This window comes from Rhodnius prolixus, unplaced genomic scaffold (assembly GCF_049639745.1).
Source record: "Rhodnius prolixus isolate KJV_2025 unplaced genomic scaffold, Rpr scaffold_6, whole genome shotgun sequence".
In the NCBI taxonomy this organism is placed as follows: Eukaryota; Metazoa; Arthropoda; class Insecta; order Hemiptera; family Reduviidae; genus Rhodnius; species Rhodnius prolixus.
In genome coordinates, this window is record NW_027411634.1 from 13,658,690 (window position 1) to 13,682,040 (window position 23,351).

At 34.3% G+C, this 23,351-nt stretch overlaps 1 protein-coding gene across 2 annotated transcripts in view; it reads right to left on the minus strand.

Moving 5' to 3' along the window:
* Positions 1–23,351, minus strand: part of LOC141461158 (arylsulfatase B-like) — a 52,877-nt gene that overhangs the window by 15,893 nt on the left and 13,633 nt on the right. For both annotated transcript variants that reach the window (XM_074141926.1, XM_074141927.1), the window contains exons 3-4: positions 6,932–7,091; positions 4,920–5,146 (exon numbers count right to left, since the gene is read on the minus strand). In XM_074141926.1, the coding sequence (XP_073998027.1) occupies positions 4,920–5,146; positions 6,932–7,091 (387 nt within the window). The remainder of the gene's footprint in view (positions 1–4,919; positions 5,147–6,931; positions 7,092–23,351) is intronic.

Genomic DNA, 23,351 nt, shown 5'->3' on the forward strand with positions numbered 1-23,351 from the left:
ACAAAACTAAAAATTGAAACAAGTTCACAAAAAAAAATCGTAAAAAAATAATTATTATCTATTTTTTCCAGTTAATTGTTTCTTTGAGGAACTGGTCCGTTATAGCACCTTGAATTCCATCCATTTTGAATAGGTTGGAATATTCATTAAGATTGACTGGTTTTATTCTTCCGTACATAACCAATGTTTTAAGTTATTTTTTTAAAAAAGAAGTTTTACTTAAAAATGATCATTAAAAAAATTTGGAGATCCTTATTTAAAATAGAATCAACGCCAAATTATTTGCAAAAGGTGTATATTTTACTAAAATAACATGGGTTGAGATGAGTTTTGTTTATTTTATTTCCATTTTGATTATAATGAGATGACACATTTAGTGAAAAATCGCATTTTTCTAAATTAGAACACTCCAAGCTTTATTTACTATTTTAATAAAAAAAAGATGTTTTATCCTAGCTTTCATCTTTATTTATATCTGTACAAATTTCTTGAAATATTTAGTCTTAGTGTCTTTGAAAATTATATTTCTCATGTTTCCACTTTCTAAGCTATTTCCTACAGTTCTACGAAGAGCCCTCAACGTGTCAGTTTCGCGCCAATAAAAATTATTAATTATTTTTTACTCAAGCACGAGTATTGTAGACATTCATTTGATTCAGCGTTTCCCAACCTGTGGTACCACTGGTGGTACGCGATAAATAATCAATAATGGCGGTCATAAAAAATTAAAAAAAAAAGTTAAATTATAAAAATATCATAGAAACGTTGTTTTCTATAATTAAAAATTATTTTTATTAATAATGTTATACAGTAAAGTTGTTAATATGTACAAGTAATAAGGTTAGTCTGTCTCAAGATATAAGTACGAGAAAATCTAATAGCACATTTAACAGGATTAAAATTGTCTTTCATGGAGTATTTCCCAAAACCCGAAAACTCAAATGATAACTGGATTTCAAACCCCTTCTATAAAGAAAATTTAGGAAAAGTTACATCATTATCAATAAAAGATAAAGAAAATTTAATAGAATTATCATGATAACTGTGTAAAGATCTGCTTAAAGAGACTGGATTGTAATGAGTAAGCTCTATCCAAGCAACATTAAATTTAATTGGTACTTACAGGTAGTTGAATGCTTAAAAGAAATTAATTTAGAAGATTTGGGCACAAATATAATAATCCTAAAGAAGAACTTTGTAAATTAATTAATAATTTTGAAGAGAAAAATATGTACGCAATTTTTAATTATTTAAAAAAAAGTTTTAAAACTAAGATCTTACACTTTACAAAGTTTATAAAGTGAACATGAACTTGGAACTCCTTTGTAACAGATATATTGTATCTCTATACAAATAGAGACAATAATAATACACTCGGAATTACAATTTTCACGAAATACAATCATTTTTACGAAGTGGTACAATTTATCATGATGTACTACCAAGTGGTACGCGAGCCAAAAAAATGGTTGGGAAACGCTGAATTTAATTGATCAGCGAGTAAATTATTATTCTTAAGAAGTTTGAATAAATTTTCACAAAATAATGATCTCCAGAATACTGATGAAAAAACCGTAAACTTTTTTTTTTCCAATGAACACATTTTGATCTCCAATAAGATCTGGACTCAGACAGGAAGCCCAGCATTACCAGATGGGGCAACACATGTAATTTGCACAGGCCAGTAAGAAGCAGCTAGCTGCATTGTTGAGGTTCAAATGTCGGAATAAATACGAGGGTCGTTTGAAAAGTCCGTGCAAAGTCAGAGAGATAGCACTACTGGCGCGTATCGAGGTTATGTTTAGTTAGTAGCATCTCTTGGAAGAACACACACCAAGTTTCAGCCAGATCGGTCTATTTCTTTGTGTTTGGCATTCGTTTGAATCGAGGAAGTCGAGTGATTTTCAAAAAATGGACGAAAAAGAATTTCGTGTGTTGATTAAACACTACTTTATGAAAGGCAAAACGCCTCAGGAGACTAAAGAGAAGCTTGATAAACATTATGGTGACTCTGCACCTTCGATTAGAACAGTTTATAAGTGGTTTCAAAATTTTCGGAGTGGCCATATGGGCACAAGTGACGCTGAACGTTCTGGTCGCCCTGTTGAGGTTACTACTCCAGAAATCATTGATAAAATCCATGATATGGTGATGGATGACAGAAGAGTGAAGGTGCGTGAGATTGCTAGTGCTGTGGGCATCTCGAATGAACGGGTACATAATATTTTGCATCAACATTTGGACATGACAAAGCTATCCGCAAGATGGGTGCCGCGATTGCTCACGCTTGACCAAAAACGAAATCGTGTGAAGTGTTGCAAGGACGGTTTGAAGCTGTTCCCGAAGAATCCGCAGGACTTTAAGCGTCGTTTCGTCACTGTGGATGAAACATGGATACATCACTACACTCCTAAGACCAAAGAACAATCTAAACAATGGGTTACCAAGGGGGAATCTGCGCCAAAAAAGGCGAAGACCGTTCCTTCGGCCGGAAAGATTATGGCGAGTGTCTTTTGGGATTCGCAAGGAATAATCCTCATCGACTATCTGGAAAAGGGTAAAACTATAACACGTGCATATTATTCATCGATATTGGACCGTTTGAAAACCGAGCTGCAAGAAAAACGCCCACGATTGGCCCACAAAAAAGTCCTTTTCCATCACGACAACGCACCAGCTCACACCTCAGCAGTTGTGGTCGCAAAATTAATGGAAATAGGGGTCCAACTCGTTTCACATCCCTCCTATTCTCCAGACTTCTGGAAATAGAATCCTATTATTCGGAAGGGATCAACAAACTAGAGCAGCGTTGGACGAAGTGTATAAGCCCAAAAGGAGACTATGTTGAAAAATAAAAAAGGTTTACCCCAAAAAATTAAGTAGTTTTTATTTTTGCACGGACTTTTCAAACGACCCTCGTAGCAGCCTAAATTTCTATATTAAAATCTAAGTAGACAAATGAGCTTTTAACAAAATATAAAAATCTAGAATCTAGAAAATAATAAAGACGTTGATGGTTCTAGCGTCTAGCCGAATCATTACGCTAGCTTCCAAACTAGATGGGTTCCTTTGTGAAGAGTTCACAGGAAAGAAGCAATTAGAAACCACTCTAAAACCGAATATTAAACTGGGAATGGTTTATAAATAAGTTTCAGAAATTCAGTACAGTTATTATGGTAAATTATATTAAAAAAATGCAATCCTTAAAAATATTTCCTTGATTGCCGGTAATTATTTTAAAAGCTCCAGTTGATTAGAAGGATGAAATGATATCAATTGAACATCAAATTGGTTATTTAAGAGAAAGTATAATGAGCTAGAATCAGGATAAATTTATGACATCCAGTCTTAGAAACATTAACTGACAATTAAAGTATTAAAATTTGTGGAAGCAATAAAAAGCTCTCCTCCAAAAAAAATATAAGTTATCTCTTACCATAATATTTTATGGGATTCCCCAATGAATTTAACACTCTAATTACATTTAACTCATGAATATGTAATAAAATAAAATAAAGACGATAGAAAAAAAAATTATGCAAAGATCGTGAAAAATGAATTTTATAATTTTAAGATGTACCTTTAATTAATTTAGTATACAGATTTCTTAAATCTTAAAAAAATTATCATTAAATATTTTGGTACATTATTCGTTGAATGCAGCAAGAGTCTGCTCTTCTCGTAACAGATAGGAGCTGTACAAGTAAAAGATTGCTATTTAACAATAACTGAGAAAAGCACTGTACAAAGTCTAATGGAGCCAATTCAAATAAAGATGTGTAAGATTGATTGATATACGAGGTGTGGCTATTAAATAAAGAGACTGATGCTGCTACAGATGAACCTATGCATGCGCCAAATCCTAACGACCGACAGCTGTGCAGCGTAAAGACTTCTCTTTCTATTGCAGCGTCTCACGTGTTTGTAGAGAAATCTGTCTGACCGGAACCGTCGTTTGTGTAAGAGGTGTTAGTTTCGTTTTGCCGAAAACATTGATACCTACACATGTAGTAGAGCAACGAATTGTCGTGAAATTTCACATGAAACTTGGTGAAACCGCTACTGAAACTTATCTTTTATTAAAGGAAGTTTATGGCGATGAATGTTAATCACGTGCGCAAGTTTTTGAGAGATTCAAGCGTTTCCAAGATGACGCCGAGAAGACGTCGGAGATGATGACCGCCCGGGTCGCCCTTTCACGTCCAAAACGGATGAAAATATTGATTATAATTAATCAACATTACTACCTGAGTGAGGTGCTTGCTCAACTCCGTGAAAGAATAAGGAAAAAACGACCAGATTTGTGGAAGAACAAGTCACGGGGTTCTCCATCAAGACAACGCGCTAGCTCACACTGCATTGTCTGTCAAGTACATTTCTAGCCAAGTACAACATCCTAGTTTTAGGCTATATTCGCCTTATTCGCCTGACCTGGCCCCATGTGACTTTTATCGGTTCCCTAAAGTCAAATCTGTATTAAAAGGAACACGATTTCAGTCCGTTGAAGCTATGAAAGAAAAAGCGGCACGCTTTCATGCAGGAGCTCACAGAAAAAGACTTCCAGCACTATTTCGAACAATGGTAAATTCGCATGGAGCGTTCTAGGGATAGGGGAGGGGTGTATATTGAAGGTAATAATAACTAAATATGTATAAATTTAAAATAAAATGTTTTACAGCAATAGTCTCGTTATTTAATAGCCACACCTCGAATACATAGATGCCAGCAAATGAGTATGAGCGTTTGTTACAATGAAAGTGATCCTGAGGAAGAGGGTTAATCGTTGGTCTTAATAACAGCTTATTAAGGATTATCTTGTGATGTTTAACAGTAGGGCGAGCCTTGCCTCACAATAAAATATATTAGCTTAAATAATAACAATTTTATATACAATAATAGATTTAATCATTGTGACTCACCTGAGCTTCCACTATGTAGTCATAAAAACCGGTATAACCATTATAACAACCAAGGAAAGTTTCAAATCCTCTGCGTAAAGGTGTGTACGGTTCTCTAAAATATCCAAGATGCCATTTGCCAACTATATGAGTTCTGTAGCCTAAATCTCTTAAATATTCTGGTAGTAGTTTAAAATCCAAAGGAAGACCGTTTGGTTCAGCTGATAGTATTGGAATTCCTTGCATACCTTTTTTATGAAAAAGGAAAAATTTATTTATTTACGATTTTCAGCAAATGTCTGAAATTTATTGTGTGTAACTGCAATGCCATTTTAAAATTAAAGATGGACATTCAACCAGATAAAGATCAATTAAACAGACAGTGAAAGTAACGTTACAGGAGCACTGATACATTATTACTTACTACGAATTATTAAGTTAGTACCACTAAAATTATCAACTGTCCTTTATAATTTATGCATCTATAATATTTATTAAAACAATTATAGTACGTCATTACCAATTTTTTCAGGTGGAATTTAACGTCTAACTACTAATCAATCAGTTGTAGAAAGTACGTGAGGAAGAACATACTTCAGTATTAACATTTTTTCTAACAAAGAAAAAGTCACTACAAGCGGGATTTGAACCGGGGATCTGTTACTTTCAATTCTAAGCTTCATAACCACTAGACCAGGGATGGCGAACCTTTTTGAGACGTGGGTCAAATTTTGTTCCATTTTTTGTTTAGCACTAGCTCTTGGGTCACTAATGCCCATTTGCACAATAGTTAAGTTTAAAAATTTTAAACTGAATATTTTCAAAACTAAACATCTTTAAAATTCAGTTGGCTTAACGGGGTAAAACGGGACGAAACAAGTGCTATGGAAGTCTCTTTTTACAAAACATAACTGAACAAAAGTGTGTTTTATCTGAAGAAAAATAATCTAAATATGGTTATTTGCTTTGGGTTGTCGATTTTATTTAACAAACAAAATATGAGTAAAATTATACATTTTATTTGATATTTTGTAAACACTTTTGCTTTATTTCAAATACTACAAAAGCATTTGTCGTCATTTGCGTTTTTAGAACTGTAATGATCAAACTAAAGGTTATAGATAGCATTTAAATTGTTTTTGTGTCAATGCGTGATTGAAAAAAATACAGATAGAATATAAATTATCGCACACAATTAGAAAATCTAAATCAACCCGCGTAAACAAACAAATGGTTGCCTAGCAATATTGTGGGTCAGTGAAAAAGCTTGCGTGGGTCAGTGTCTGACCCGCGGGTCATAGGTTCGCCATCACTGCACTAGACCAACACTACAAGAACGGTGCTCGCCATTTGTTTCTCATATTATTTATAACCTTCCACGGATGATCTAATCGAGAGAAAAGAGCTGACAATCCTTCGTTGATTTCGTATGTATCTCTGATTATAAAAACATGACAATCTTTAAAATTGCATAGACTGATATGTGTTAAGAGGATTGGATCGCCACGGCAAAAGCTAGATAGTATATTCTGCGTTCAAGAGTGTGCCTTCGTCCAGTAAATGCCCTAAGCTGGGATATTTTTCTTTTTAATGACCACTGTCGACTCACTGATGCAATATCTTCTCAGCTAAGACGCAATGGTCGCTTTAAATCATAGAACTCGATGGATATGCCAGAGAATTATTGAGAGAATTTGGCTGTACTGAGCTGCATCAATTCTTGAAGAAGTTAGAAGCCTAAACTGTTAGCCTTTAATCCAGCCCTTATAAAGTACATGTATTCATTCTCTTCATGCATTTTTGGCACATGAACTAGGCTATTCACTATTCAATCATCGTACTGTTTACTAATTATTTAATTGCCATTGCGCCCCCACAATGGAAATCATTTTATAACAAGATTAATTTAAATACATTTTTAATATCTTTGTTTCCTTTATTTTTTGGCACGCAGTTTGTAAAGTAAATATAAAATGTAAATAATACAATTTATGAAAACAAGGACATATTTAGAAACCTGTTCTCAGTCTCACTTGTATGTATTGGATATCGGCCGGTGAGTAATGCAGCTCTTGTCGGAGTACATACTGGTTGTACGTAATGTCTGTTTAGGATTACACCGTTGTAAGCCAGAGCATCCAGATTTGGTGTAGGTATCTGATCCGATCCATGGAAACTTACATCATTCCATCCCTGTAAAAAAAAGAAAAAAAAAGAGCATGTTAAAATATTGAAAGTATAAATGTTTGAATAAACCTAGAGCAATATGTACGGAACATTATATTAAAATATTGAATTTTGTTACTAAATTGTCTTAGTTTTCTCGAAGGAAAAATGAATTCAAAGAAATTCTGGATTGGAGAGTCTTTTAGTTCCCCTTACTCAGTTAAAAGTACTGCAATCTTGACAAAGTCTCATTATGGTGGCAAACAAAATCTCCAATGAAAATACTTCTTTTAAATTATAAAAACAATGGAAGATTTAAAAGAAAATACTGCCTCTGTCTTTTAACGAATACACTTTTGAATTTACATGCTCGGATCAAAAATCAGAACACACAACTTTTTACTTTACGAAAATCTGCGAGACCACCAGTTCAATTGAACGGTGTAACGATTCTTCCAGCTGACGTAGTAGGATACTTAAGGTCTGTACATTGACAAGAGACTCACCTGGTGGAACCCACATACTCGACTGAAACGACAAGACGTGAACAGACGCTACTTACTAGACTACTTGACCGGCAGATCCAAACTCGACTTAAATCACAAACTGACAATTTATAAGACGGATATGGACATACGGAGCAGAAGTGTAGGGCTCAACCAAACCCTCGTAACTCGAAACGCCTGCAGACACTACAGTCTAAAATCCTACGGAAAATTCTGAATGCTCCATACTACATTTCTAACCTTACCATACACACTGACCTTCACATCCCTTTTGTCACCGATCTAATAAAGTCTCGCTACCGCAACTTTCACAGCCCCCTAGCTCTCTCTCCATCCTAATCCTCTCGTCCAACAACTCTCCTCTCCTCACCTTCCAGACAATCCTCCTCGTCGCTTGAAGCGGAAGTGGCCTAGGGACCTACAGATGTGAGTGTAATATCCCCTGAGAAAGAGTTCCATCAACGGGTGGTTGCTCTTACATGACATTCATGAGAACTTAACCAATTTCATCAAACTTATTTGATGCAACATTTTTAATATAAACTGTAAAGCCATTCAAGAAGGCCGATCTGAACTGAATCAGTGTAATTGCAGTAATTCCTCTTGGAAAAGAGATGAAATATAAATAAATTTATTATTTATTGCTTAAAGTTTTTAAATGATCTAGACTCTTAAGTGATTCGTACATTATTTCTACTTCTATAACTAGTTTTCTTTCTGTTTTGACTGTTATTCTACCAGTCAGATAATTCAATAAATGTTGCTTCTAATCATATTTGGGGTAAAATAAAAATATACTAAAATAATGATGTAGATTTTAGATAAAAAATCTATTTCAAAATATTACCCAATTTTTTCTCCTACACCGAGTAATCTTTTTTTTAACAATTACTTTTACTGTCTACTTCATGAAATAAATCAGAACATAATTACGATATACTCGTAATTGCATCATGAATAAATTTAACGCAGTAATGAATATTTATTTGCACATTTATGAAATTTCCTATTTTATTGTAGATAAAATTTTTCGGAAATTAATTACTCGTATATGCATTACTTAATAATAATCTAAAAATGAAATAAAAAAAGAAACTACAGGAACAATCAGTGCATTTGGCTACCAAATTCTGTTTAAATTGCATAAATTTTGCAATGAACCAGAGTCAGAATCAATAAATACTTTGATACATTTGCTAGCTTCCAATTTTTACTCAATTTTAGCTTCATAACAGAAAAAGAACGTTTACGGAGATAAGATTTTTGCACAAAACATTCCATTATTCCATTTATTATTTTGCAAGTGTTGTGCAAAAATGTTTTGCAATAGTTAATAAAATCAACAATAAGTAATATTGTTAATTTTATTCTTTCGAGAGGATGAAATCATCTTAAATTCATAGCATTTTTGGAATTCCGATGTCTTATATTATAACCATATTCGATGGTTAAGTTTCGGAAAAACTCTTAAAAGATGCTGAGAATTAAAGGGAAGAAATTGATTTATTTTTTAGAAATGAAAAATTGGGACTAACTTTCTAGTTTCACCAGTGTGATTTTGCGTTCACGCTGGACATCATTAATCATTTAAATATTTTAAACACAACATTGCAGGGTAATGATAATGGAATTGAATTCTTTTCGAATGAACAAGTCAAAAAGAAGGAGTTAAGTCATTTTCAAACATTGAAATCATTAAATAATATACCAAAAAATGAGTACAAAATTTAAGAAAAAACAAAAAAAAAAAAACATTCCGCCTAGCTCACCGAATTTCAAACAAGATTTGAAGATTTCGATAAAATAGAAACTACTTTTTTCCTCGTACGTAATCCATTTTCTGTACAAATTGATTCTGTATCAACCGATATATGTACAACTGGAAATGATAGATTTAGTCTGCAATGCAATAATACAGGAAATATACAAATATGAGGAAATATTATCATTCTACAAATCTTTATGCGCTAAAAAAAATTTACAAATATTCTAAACTTTCTAAATTTGAAAATATCTAGTAATTTTTGGATCAACGTACATTTGCGTGCAAACATTTTCTGTAATGAATATAAATACGAAATCCCTTAAGGAGGAGAATTAAAGATGGCCACTTGGCAGCAGCAATAAGAATAAATACAACCAAATTTGAACTAGGCATAGAAAAAATTATGAAGAAAGATGTGAAGCAATTCCATTAAAAGTCACTAATGCCGTTTTTATGTTGATTTTGTAGGTGAATTCCTTTCATAATGCCGACGATGTTTTGAGACCTACTTTTTTGCAATTAATCACAGATTTCTGCATCAATTTTTAACATAATCCCAATTATTGTATACCGTTCGAAAGATGATCGTATGTAGATGTTTTTCCTGAATAGTGCACGGTTTTTTCATATAAAATGTTTTTGAGAAAAATGAAGTCAAAGTTTTTGGAAAAAATTAGAAACTTGCTATTTCTTATGTTTGAGCCACAAAGTGAAATACTTAATATTATTATTTTAGAATACAAATTAGCTTATTTAAAAGGAAATTTAACCTTCTTTCTAATGAGCTTATTAAAATAGCTGTAGCTCTAATAGTTTGAGAGATATAGACAACGTTTTGCTAAAAAGTAGTAGTACCTTGAAAAAACATAAAATTAAAAATATCTATAAAACGGAGCCGAATCGAGCCATTGTTTATATGGAATTTTTTGTTGCAAATGATGCCCAGAATCGCCTCCCGAAGTTACGGTAGTCTTATGCTGAACACCCTGTTAGCGGCCCTCGTTAATAAAACCAACAACCTTTTGTGGTAGTTTACAGAAAACGTTTGCCCACCTCTGTTCTAGACGAATAATATACTCTGTGTTTGCAATAATACAGATGTTAGGACAGCAATTGTTCACTAATAATTTTGAAGGGCTCAGCTCCAGCTATTTAGGGGTAGCCAAAGGTCCTTGTGCCTTAAGATATGTGGCAACCTTGTTCACTGCGAGATAGTGGTTGATTATAGAACAACAAAAATCTTGTGACAGTTTTGGTGAAGTGGTTATGAACGCTGGTTTAAGAACTGTTAGTTAAGGGTCACAATTGTAACTAGATTTATTTGTTACAAAAATGTCACCAATAATAATTAAATTCTTGGGCTCAAACCAAAACACTTAATTTAGAAGTTGGACGTTAAGTCCTTCCTTATAAAACATGCGATTACTCTATTTAATAGATCTTCAAACCAATCTCTCTTAATTGAAAGAGTTGGATGCTTAAAATAACTGTAAGACAGCTATAGACATCAAAAAGGTAGCAATTGACCAACTTTTCTGCAGTAGTCTGATACTCGTATTATTAAAGAGTTGGTACTAACAAATCCGAAGTAACAGTGTCAACAAGCAAACTGTTACAATCAGTAATACCAACATTACTGTAATTGTAATTGACAGTCTTGAGAGTAAGGATAAGAATAATTGAAATCTTTTTCATACCGAAAAAAACTATTCTTCTGGTCTATTCAGCTCAATAATAAACTTAACCTGGAGCGGTTAATACCAAAAGGTAGATGAGAAAATGATTGCAGTTATCAAATTAGGCTAATTTTTTAGATCCTATCTCTAGCTTCCAATAATGTTATTTCATGAATTATTAATTAACTTTGAAAATATTCCGTGTTTGATAAATGTTTAATTTAAACAAAACAAACGGATTTTTTTTTATATGTAGTTATGTAACTTAGAACTCAATCTCTACTATGTAAAATTTTTGGATCCATAGCAAACGCTCCTTTTTGTGTCTCTAACTTGTCTACACAGACTGGTTGATTTGAGCATTACTTTCATCTACCAAGTCGCTGAAAAAACGATACAGAAAACTTCATTTCAACCTGCAATCACAGACAAAGCCTTTAACACAAAATATTTCTACTAGAACTCTTCCTGACAATCCCAAAAAGACGTCTTAAAAGGCAGCGGCCTCGTGTGATCTTCTCTGTAGTGAAGAGATGGCCTAATAGTTCGGTGTTTTGGTGTGTTACCACTGAGTAGCTTATCTACACGTTTACTTCTTCTGTTCACTGGTCGACGTTGTTACTTATAGCGTTGATTGTAGTAAAAATAAACGAGAAATAAAAGTTATGTAACATACATTTGTTTAATTTTAAATTAAACAATAACCGCAAAGAATAGTTCAATTTGTGGAGGATGCTATAACATTGCAATTAAAAGTAGGATATTGTCAAGTATTCAAATGGTGAAAGTTTAATAGATTCAACTTTAATTCAGCTACTACAGAAATGGCAGAAAGTATTTAAGAGATAACATTGAACCACACTAGGAGACGAGACAGTCCTTTTGTTCGATTGTTTGCGTGATCTGTTACAGAAGTATGTGGGAAACTAGATATGTTGAATTGAAATGACAATATTGAAATGTTAAGGAAGTTTTTTTTTAAAAAATAGATCCTCAGATTGCTTTCATTATAGCTATATTGCATTTCTTACTTTCGTTTTATGTTCAGCGCATAAAATTGCAACAACCTAGAGAAATACTACATTTTTTTGTAATGCCTGGTGAGTGAAAAAAAAAATTTATCAATTGACCAACTGTTTGGCAGTAGTCTGATATTATTAAAGAGTTGGTACTAACAAATCCGAAGTAACAGTGTCAACAAGCAAACTGTTACAATCAGTAATACCAACATTACGAGGGTCGTTTGAAAAGTCCGTGCAAAAATAAAAACTACTTAATTTTTTGGGGTAAATCTTTTTTATTTTTCAACATAGTCTCCTTTTAGGCTTATACACTTCGTCCAACGCTGCTCTAGTTTGTTGATCCCTTCCGAATAATAGGATTTGTCCAAGTCTGAAAAATAGCTATTCGTTTCTGCAATCACCTCCTCGTTTGAATAAAATCATTTTCCCGCCAGCCATTTCTTCATATTGGGGAACAAATAGTAGTCCGAGGGAGCCAAGTCTGGAGAATAGGGGGGATGTGAAACGAGTTGGAACCCTATTTCCATTAATTTTGCGACCACAACTGCTGAGGTGTGAGCTGGTGCGTTGTCGTGATGGAAAAGGACTTTTTTTGTGGGCCAATCGTGGGCGTTTTTCTTGCAGCTCGGTTTTCAAACGGTCCAATAACGATGAATAATATGCACCTGTAATAGTTTTACCCTTTTCCAGATAGTCGATGAGGATTATTCCTTGCGAATCCCAAAAGACAGTCGCCATAATCTTTCCGGCCGAAGGAACGGTCTTCGCCTTTTTTGGCGCAGATTCCCCCTTGGTAACCCATTATTTAGATTGTTCTTTGGTCTCAGGAGTGTAGTGATGTATCCATGTTTCATCCACAGTGACGAAACGACACTTAAAGTCCTGCGGATTCTTCTGGAACAGCTGCAAACCGTCCTTGCAACACTTCACACGGTTTCGTTTTTGGTCAAGCGTGAGCAATCGCGGCACCCATCTTGCGGATAGCTTTGTCATGTCCAAATATTGATGCGAAATATTAAGTACCCGTTCATTCGAGATACCCACAGCACTAGCAATCTCACGCACCTTCACTCTTCTGTCATCCATCACCATATCATGGATTTTATCAATGATTTCTGGAGTAGTAACCTCAACAGGGCGTCCAGAACGTTCAGCGTCACTTGTGCCCATATGGCCACTCCGAAAATTTTGAAACCACTTATAAACTGTTCTAATCGAAGGTGCAGAGTCACCATAATGTTTATCAAGCTTCTCTTTAGTCTCCTGAGGCGTTTTGCCTTTCATAAAGTAGTGTTTAATCAACACACGAAATTATTTTTCGTCCATTTTTTGAAAATCACTCGACTTCCTCGATTCAAACGAATGCCAAACACAAAGAAATAGACCGATCTGGCTGAAACTTGGTGTGTGTTCTTCCAAGAGATGCAACTAACTAAACATAACCTCGATACGCGCCAGTAGTGCTATCTCTCTGACTTTGCACGGACTTTTCAAACGACCCTCGTACTGTAATTGTAATTTACAGTCTTGAGAGTGAGAATAAGAATGATTGAGATCTTTTTCATACCGAAAAAAACAGGACTGTATCGGAAGGGAAAACCTAATAGTGTAAATTAAATAAAAGATGAAACGAAATCTAAAATTGAAACGTAACAAAAAACTTCTTGCAGAGAGCACTTCCGTCCACAGCAACAAGATCTTAATTGCGAATTTAATCAGCCTAACCTCATAAGGTCTTTAACCCATAAAATAACAGTTTTCAAACAATCTTTAAAGTTAGAAGTAATATGTGCACAATTGCACTTTTTAATTTATGGAGAGTTTTGATTCATTTTTCTGATATGCAAAAACTTTTAACCAGTTAAGCGCAGAATTTAAATTTTTTAAAAAAACCCACCAAAGTGTGCGGAATTAAAATCAATGAAACGCAGGGCAAAAACAACCAAATGTTTACAATAGTCGTAATAGTCACCACTGCAAGCGACTTTTTCTGCAATCTCTGTGGCTTGAGATTACCAAAGCATTTTGTGCATTTCAAAATCTTGCACCGCTTCTCGTATGCATTGCTCTAGTTAACTAGGGACGCAACAGCTTTTACAAGGAGGAAAAGTCAACATTTCTTACAATCAAACCAATAATTCTAAAAGTGTTATTGATAATTTATTATTTTGTAATTTTTAGAATGTGAACACAAATATATACGAGGGTCGTTTGAAAAGTCCGTGCAAAGTCAAAGAGATAGCACCACTGGCGCGTATCGAGGTTATGTTTAGTTAGTAGCATCTCTTGGAAGAACACACACCAAGTATCAGCCAGATCGGTCTATTTCTTTGTGTTTGGCATTCGTTTGAATCGAAGAAGTCGAGTGATTTTCAAAAAATGGACGAAAAAGAATTTCGTGTGTTGATTAAACACTACTTTATGAAAGGCAAAACGCCTCAGGAGACTAAAGAGAAGCTAGGATAAACATTATGGTGACTCTGCACCTTCGATTAGAACAGTTTATAAGTGGTTTCAAAATTTTCGGAGTGGCCATATGGGCACAAGTGACGCTGAACGTTCTGGACGCCCTGTTGAGGTTACTACTCCAGAAATCATTGATAAAATCCATGATATGGTGATGGGTGACAGAAGAGTGAAGATGCGTGAGATTGCTAGTGCTGTGGGCAACTCGAATGAACGGGTACATAATATTTTGCATCAACATTTGGACATGACAAAGCTATCCGCAAGATGGGTGCCGCGATTGCTCACGCTTGACCAAAAACGAAATCGTGTGAAGTGTTGCAAGGACGGTTTGCAGCTGTTCCAGAAGAATCCGCAGGACTTTAAGCGTCGTTTCGTCACTGTGGATGAAACATGGATACATCACTACACTCCTGAGACCAAAGAACAATCTAAACAATGGGTTACCAAGGGGGAATCTGCGCCAAAAAAAAGGCGAAGACCGTTCCTTCGGCCGGAAAGATTATGGCGACTGTCTTTTGGGATTCGCAAGGAATAATCCTCATCGACTATCTGGAAAAGGGTAAAACTATTACAGGTGCATATTATTCATCGTTATTGGACCGTTTGAAAACCGAGCTGCAAGAAAAACGCCCACGATTGGCCCACAAAAAAGTCCTTTTCCATCACGACAACGCACCAGCTCACACCTCAGCAGTTGTGGTCGCAAAATTAATGGAAATAGGGTTCCAATTCGTTTCACATCCCCCCTATTCTCCAGACTTGGCTCCCTCGGACTACTATTTGTTCCCCAATATGAAGAAATGGCTGGCGGGAAAAAGATTTTATTCAAACGAGGAGGTGATTGCAGAAACGAATGGCTATTTTTCAGACTTGGACAAATCCTATTATTCGGAAGGGATCAACAAACTAGAGCAGCGTTGGACGAAGTGTATAAGCCTAAAAGGAGACTATGTTGAAAAATAAAAAAGGTTTGCCCCAAAAAATTAAGTAGTTTTTATTTTTGCACGGACTTTTCAAACGACCCTCGTATATATTTTTTAAATTAATTTATGATAAATGATAAAATTGAAAAGACAAAAAAAAAACATTATTTTATTTTTGAAACCTTCATTAAGTTGCTCTTTCTAGATTTACGTGAACCAAGCACATACCATTTACAAATATAATTCTACAGTTATGTGCCAAGTTGTAATCTAAATGTGTGTAAGGGACTCTCAACTCAATAGTTGAAAATATTTTTAAAAAAATTCAAATAATACTGTTGTATTATTTTTAAATGCCTATTTCAGTTAAATTGTTTGTTTTTTTTATTTAAGGAAATTTCAAGGCTTTTAAAATTTACCAAATTATTATCACTGAATTTAGTGATAAGTGACATGGTTAATCTCCAAATTGTGTTTTTTTTTCGTTTTTTTTTAATTAAATCTTACCTACACTGGGTCAAGGTTATTTATTTATTTATTTGTTTGAGTTCACAGCTCGAAAGTCTCGCGTATGGTGTACAATTAAAACGCTTCGATTCGAAAGCGCAAATGCATAACTAATTTATTTTCAACTGATATGAACTGTTAAGATGAAATAGTTATTTCGAAAACAAACAGTTTAGAAGGTTTTTATAAATTACGCTATAGAAAGTATGCATTGGCAGTTAAGTTAGTTGGTCATACCTCTAAATTTCTGAGTAAGCCTTGCATTAAAACTATTTCATCATTTAAGGTCTCTCTCTTTCGCCATAAAAAAAAAAAAGAAGATAAAACTCTTTATCAAGGCTACTGCCAAACTATTCACCCAGTTATCCGAAATTTTGGTAAAAGACCGCAGCGTGTCCGAATTATGGCTAACCTAAACAAGAGATAGAAACCTTCCTCGCAAAAGACGTAAACAAGTTATAGATCAGTGATGGCGAACCTATGACCCGTGGGTCAGATACCGACCCGCGCAAGCTTTTTTACTGACCTACAATTGCTAGGCAACCATTTGTTTGTTTACGCGAGTTGATTTAGATTTTCTAATTGTGTGCGATAATTTGTATTCTATCTGTATTTTTTTTCAATCACGCATTGACACAAAAGCAATTTAAATGCTATCTATAACCTTTAGTTTGATCATTACAGTTCTAAAAACGCAAATGACGACAAATGCTTTTGTAGTATTTGAAATAAAGCAAAAAGTGTTTACAAAATAACAAATAAAATGTATAATTTTACTCATATTTTGTTTGTTAAAAAAAAATCGACAACCCAAAGCAAATAACCATATTTAGATTTTTCTTAAGATAAAACACACTTTTGTAAGGTTTTGTTCAGTTATGTTTGTAAATATTCGTTTTACCCGTTAAGCCAACTGAATTTTTAAAGATGTTTAGTTTTGAAAATATTCAGTTTAAAATTTTTAAACTTAACTCTTGTGCAAATGGGCATTAGTGACCCAAGATCTAGGTACTTACAAAAAAAAAAAAAAATGAACAAAATTTGACCCACATCTCAAAAAGGTTCGCCATCCCTGTTATAGACGATGTAAAGTTGTTGCAAAGTGTTACTAAATTGAATGAAATGCATTTTAATACTTCATCCATTTGAATTAACGTGTCAAATACTAAAAAAATCGTGGTCAACGGTTAGATCCTTCGTCGTAATTACCCAGCTGGAGTTACAGATATTGACGGTTTAAAATGTGTACACATTAAAGGATATTGTACGTGTCACTGCTTGTCTTTTAGAGCAACAGTCTTGATTCACCGGAGGATTTGAAGGAAAAGGTTTTTGCGGCCGCAGAAGTACATAGTAATTCGTTCTTCCTTAAAAATATGCCATTTCAGTGTATTGTATTATCTCACATTATGAGTGTGCATTAGACTTCACTAGTAATGTCAACAGCAGTAAAACTAAGTATTAGATAATTCCTAATGTAAAATGACAAGTTTAATTATTATAAAAACTAAATTGGCTGATCGCCAATGACGCAAGGCGTTGTGAAATAGAAACTTGCAGAGGAAGTAATTTAGATATATTTATTGCCGTTTATGGAAGAATGATAAAAGAGCAACAAAATTACCGTTAGCAATGTTCTCTATCCTTTTAATGCAATACTTCCATTTATTTTATATATTTTCAATCAAATATTACATTAAAATAAAATAATTGAAACAGAATTTCCATGCATGCAACACTAGAACTGGGTGATCTCCCACTTACAAAGCCACGCTCTTGACCACTAACAACACCCTGGCAAGATATTCTTACCCTAATCATAGGTCAAAAATTCTTGTATACGGGATACATTAAACTGATATAATGATTGCTTTTATTTTGATCATAAAACAAATTTATCCTGACTCACCCACAACCATTACATTACACTACATGTTTTACGAGGGTCGTTTGAAAAGTCCGTGCAAAAATAAAAACTACTTAATTTTTTGGGGTAAACCTTTTTTATTTTTCAACATAGTCTCCTTTTAGGCTTATACACTTCGTCCAACGCTGCTCTAGTTTGTTGATCCCTTCCGAATAATAGGTCCAAGTCTGAAAAATAGCCATTCGTTTCTGCAATCACCTCCTCGTTTGAATAAAATCTTTTTCCCGCCAGCCATTTCTTCATATTGGGGAACAAATAGTAGTCCGAGGGAGCCAAGTCTGGAGAATAGCGGGGATGTGAAACGAGTTGGAACCCTATTTCCATTAATTTTGCGACCACAACTGCTGAGGTGTGAGCTGGTGCGTTGTCGTGATGGAAAAGGACTTTTTTGTGGGCCAATCGTGGGCGTTTTTCTTGCAGCTCGGTTTTCAAACGGTCCAATAACGATGAATAATATGCACCTGTAATAGTTTTACCCTTTTCCAGATAGTCGATGAGGATTATTCCTTGCGAATCCCAAAAGACAGTCGCCATAATCTTTCCGGCCGAAGGAACGGTCTTCGCCTTTTTTGGCGCAGATTCCCCCTTGGTAACCCATTGTTTAGATTGTTCTTTGGTCTCAGGAGTGTAGTGATGTATCCATGTTTCATCCACAGTGACGAAACGACGCTTAAAGTCCTGCGGATTCTTCTGGAATAGCTGCAAACCGTCCTTGCAACACTTCGCACGATTTCGTTTTTGGTCAAGCGTGAGCAATCGCGGCACCCATCTTGCGGATAGCTTTGTCATGTCCAAATGTTGATGCAAAATATTATGTACCCGTTCATTCGAGTTGCCCACAGCACTAGCAATCATCCATCACCATATCATGGATTTTATCAATGATTTCTGGAGTAGTAACCTCAACAGGGCGTCCAGAACGTTCAGCGTCACTTGTGCCCATATGGCCACTCCGAAAATTTTGAAACCACTTATAAACTGTTCTAATCGAAGGTGCAGAGTCACCATAATGTTTATCAAGCTTCTCTTTAGTCTCCTGAGGCGTTTTGCCTTTCATAAAGTAGTGTTTAATCAACACACGAAATTCTTTTTCGTCCATTTTTTGAAAATCACTCGACTTCCTCGATTCAAACGAATGCCAAACACTAAGAAATAGACCGATCTGGCTGAAACTTGGTGTGTGTTCTTCCAAGAGATGCTACTAACTAAACATAACCTCGATACGCGCCAGTAGTGCTATCTCTCTGACTTTGCACGGACTTTTCAAACGACCCTCGTAAAATCTTCAATTATTATTATTTTTGTTATTTGCCTCACAAATCACATTTTTTTTTTTTGCAGTCAGAGGGCCTCCCAAAAAGGTTTATTTCTGGTGGAAAATTAATATTGAAAACCGATCACGAATAAGATAAAATTGTAACTTTGATCTTAAATATCTCGACAAATATTAGAGATATCGAAACGGGAGTCAACGTCATTTTTCACAGTTTTTTTTTATGTAGTTTTCATAATCATTGTCAAAACCAGTGGTCCTTATGAAACCGCAATCAGGGTTTTTGCCAGTAACTCCGCTGAAAATGAAGATACAGCATCGGGGGTGGAAAATTTGAAAACTATACCAAAAAAAACATATAGTTTACTTCGTAGGTTTTTTCGGAATTCTGCTTTCCTAAAAAGTTATTAGCGATTGGTGCGTTTTAAATGGATCACCCTTTATATATAACAACCAAACCTGTTTTATCTTTCTGTTGAAAACAACAGAAAACACTTTTTTCCTAGCGAGTAATTGTAACAATTTCTAATTTTTCTTTTTGTTTAACATTATTTTTGAAATTAAACAACCTTATCTGTATGATCTACCATTGTCAGCAAGTTTTATCGCCTACGAAAGAAAATAGACCACATTTCTTGTCAAAATTGGAGAACCCTTAACAGTTCAGTAAAAGTAGAGTAAAGTAAAGTAATCGCCTATTTTTTCAGACGGGGCTTAACGTCCAAATACCATTCACTAGGTGTCGTGGACGGAGGCGACTAGCAAACGTACTTTACTATTTCTCATTTAACCATTAAATAAAATCCAAGACCTAAGACCGGGAATCGAACCCAGTACCACAATGCATATTAGCTTTGCGGTCTCGCCTCTTAACCCGCTCGGCTACCGTGGCGTCTCACAGATCAGTATTGTTTATATGTTCACAGGCTTTGTTAATGTTCTTCTTCTGAGAAATAGAGAAAGTTATTAATTCGTTAACTTAATGTTTAAACTTTCAATGCTTACTTCAGATAGTATAAACATAGTTAAAGTGATTCTAATTGCTTTTTGTATTGATAAGCTCAATTATCTTTAATTTTGATTAGATTAGCCAAGTGCTTAATTGCTTAATTATTGCAAAAATGTGATTACTTAACGGATAATAAAAAAAAGTTAAATTAGATACTTATGATGAAATGAATTTAGTAATTATATTTATTTATTTTATTTTTTCAAAAAAAGGTACTTCTGGTCGGATACATCGTTCTCTATGCAGTTTTCCTAAACAGAAAAAATACATATTTTGGTTTGGTTCATGAAGATTAAATTGTCTCAAGTTGGAGGACGAGATGGCTTTTTTAGTTTACTGGAGTAATTTAGTGCATTATGGCAAAGGATGGTACCATTGTCTATTCCAACGTTTCCCAACCTTTTTTGGCAGGTGTACCACTTGGTAGTACATCATGCTAAATTGTACCACTTCGTAAAAATGATTGTATTTCGTAAAATTTGTTATTCTGAATGCGTTATTTTATTATTATTATCTTTATTTGTATAGAGATACAAATATGTATCTGTTGCAAAGGAGTTCAAGTTCATGTTTACTTTATAAACTTCGTAAAGTGTAAGATCTTAGTTTTAAAACTTTTTTTAAATAATTAAAAATTGCGTACATATTTTTCTCTTCAAAATTATTAATTAATTTACAAAGTTCTTCTTTTAGGATTATTATATTTGTGCCCAAATCTTCTAAATTAATCTCTTGTAAGCATTCCAACTACCTGTAAGTACCAATTAAATTTAATGTTGCTTGGATAGAGCTTACTCGTTACAATCAGTCTCTTTAAGCAGATTTTTACATAGTTAAGTTCTGTCACATGATAATTCTAGTAAATTTTCTTTATCTTTTATCGATAATGATGTAGTTTTTCCTAAATTTTCTTTATAGAAGGGGTTTGAATCCCAATTATTATTTGTGTTTTCGGGTTTTGGAAAAGTACTCCATGAAAGACAATTTTAATCCTGTTAAATGTGTTAAATATTTTCTCGTATATCTTGAGACAGACTAACCTTATTTCTGTACATATTAACAACTTTACTGTATAATATTATTTAATTAAAATAATTTTTATGTATTACAGGAAAAAACGTTTCTCTGGTATTTTTATGCTTTAATTTTTAATGTCCGCCATTATTGATTATTTTTCGTGTACCACCAACCAGCAACTCGCATATCACAAGTTGGGAAACGCTGCTCTATTCTTAAAGGTTCTCTTTTATAAAATATCAGTCTTCAAGTTTCCCTTATCCTGTTTCTGTAACAGTTCTAAAGTCACTTTAAAATTCTCTAAAATTTGACCTAAATTGCTATTTTCCTTTAAAAAACCATTACAAAAAGGACAATCATTAAGTCTAAGCTTTGGCCGAATGCAATCAAGTTATGGAAGCTACATATTTTTTTATTAAATTTTTCATTTTTAACATTCAAATAAAAGTAAAAAAGGAAAAGTATCCGACCAAATAGTAACAAAATCTTAAAATGGATCCTTTTTTGTTATTCTCTAAATAAATCATTAAGCAATTATTACAGATAAAGAAAATTTTAAGGAAAAAGGAATAAAATGTCAACCATAATGTTTTACAGATCGTAAAATCTCTTATCGGGTCATAAACTTCCGAAATAGCTCTCCTTTTTTGGGCAGATTAACCGGTGTAAATACGTCAGCCAGTATTGCGCACAATGAAATGTTCAAATTTTCTCAATTCTGTACTCAAGGTGCATAGTCAAAACAGAGACCCCCTTAGCATCCGGAGCAATTCACTATCGTCGTCCGGACATTATTCTCTAGTTGCACACAACACTGTCCATCACTACGGGAAACTGTAGTAGAAAATCTAAGAAGTAGTAGCTGGATTCGAAGCTGGGAATTCTGCGATGGTGTTGAGTGCAAATAAAATAAAAATCTTTAATGTGAATCACTCTAATGACATTTCTTTTCGGGGTCATTAAATAAAGTTTAACCTTTCTTCAATCTTCTGAAATATCAGCGTCTTTCTATCGACTTCCTGTGACTTCTCCCATAAATGTTTTGCTCCGAAATTGGCATCAACTTCTTCATTAGAACAATTTCCCCCATAAATTTTAGCTCCTTTTTCTTTTTAAAAAAAATTAAGTGAATAATAGCAGTACATCTCAAAATTCAGGGTTCTTAACACCTTTTAAAGTATCAAGTATAATCACATTACCGTAAATAGGTGAGCACGATCGCAGTACTTTCTCTTGAGAGAGTTAAGAGAAAGTAAAATAATTTAAAATTTTTTTTTATTTATTTATTTAAGGCGCGTCAACATCTAAGGTTATTAGCGCCCGGAGCTATTTTCAGTGCACTGCCGGCCTCCGGACAGTGAGCTGTAAGAAGCTCCTAGGAAGAGAAAATCTAAGGGTCCGAAAGTGTCCGTGTGTTATGTTTTAGTGAATAGTCACCTAAACATTCTGAATACCAAAAAAAATTGTCAATGAGATTGAAAATAATAATGATAATAAATAATTTAAAATGAATTCAGAGCTATGTGCACATAGTTCTTTAGCTCTAAGTTAACTCTAAAATCCAACAGCGTTTAACTGAAAAAAAAAAAAAAAAAAGATTTTATTTATTTAAAGTTATAAGGCGCCACGGTAGCCGAGCGGGTTAAGAGGCTAGACCTGCAAAGCTAATATGCATTGTGGTACTGGGTTCGATTCCCGGTCTTAGGGCCTTGGATTTTATCTAATGGTTAATAAAAGGAATTTACAGTAAAGTATGTTTGCTTTGCTAGTCGTCTCCGTCCACGACACCTAATTGGTAGTTGGACTATAAGCCCCAAATGTCCGGAAAAAATAGGCGATTACTTTACTTTACGAGGGCCGTTTGAAAAGTCCGTGCAAAAATAAAAACTACTTAATTTTTGGGGGTAAACCTTTTTTATTTTTCAACATAGTCTCCTTTTAGGCTTATACACTTCGTCCAACGCTGCTCTAGTTTGTTGATGCCTTCCGAATAATAGGTCCAAGTCTGAAAAATAGCCATTCGTTTCTGCAATCACCTCCTCGTTTGAATAAAATCTTTTTCCCGCCAACCATTTCTTCATATTGGGGAACAAATGGTAGTCCGAGGGAGCCAAGTCTGGAGAATAGGGGGGATGTGAAACGAGTTGGAACCCTATTTCCATTAATTTTGCGACCACAACTGCTGAGGTGTGA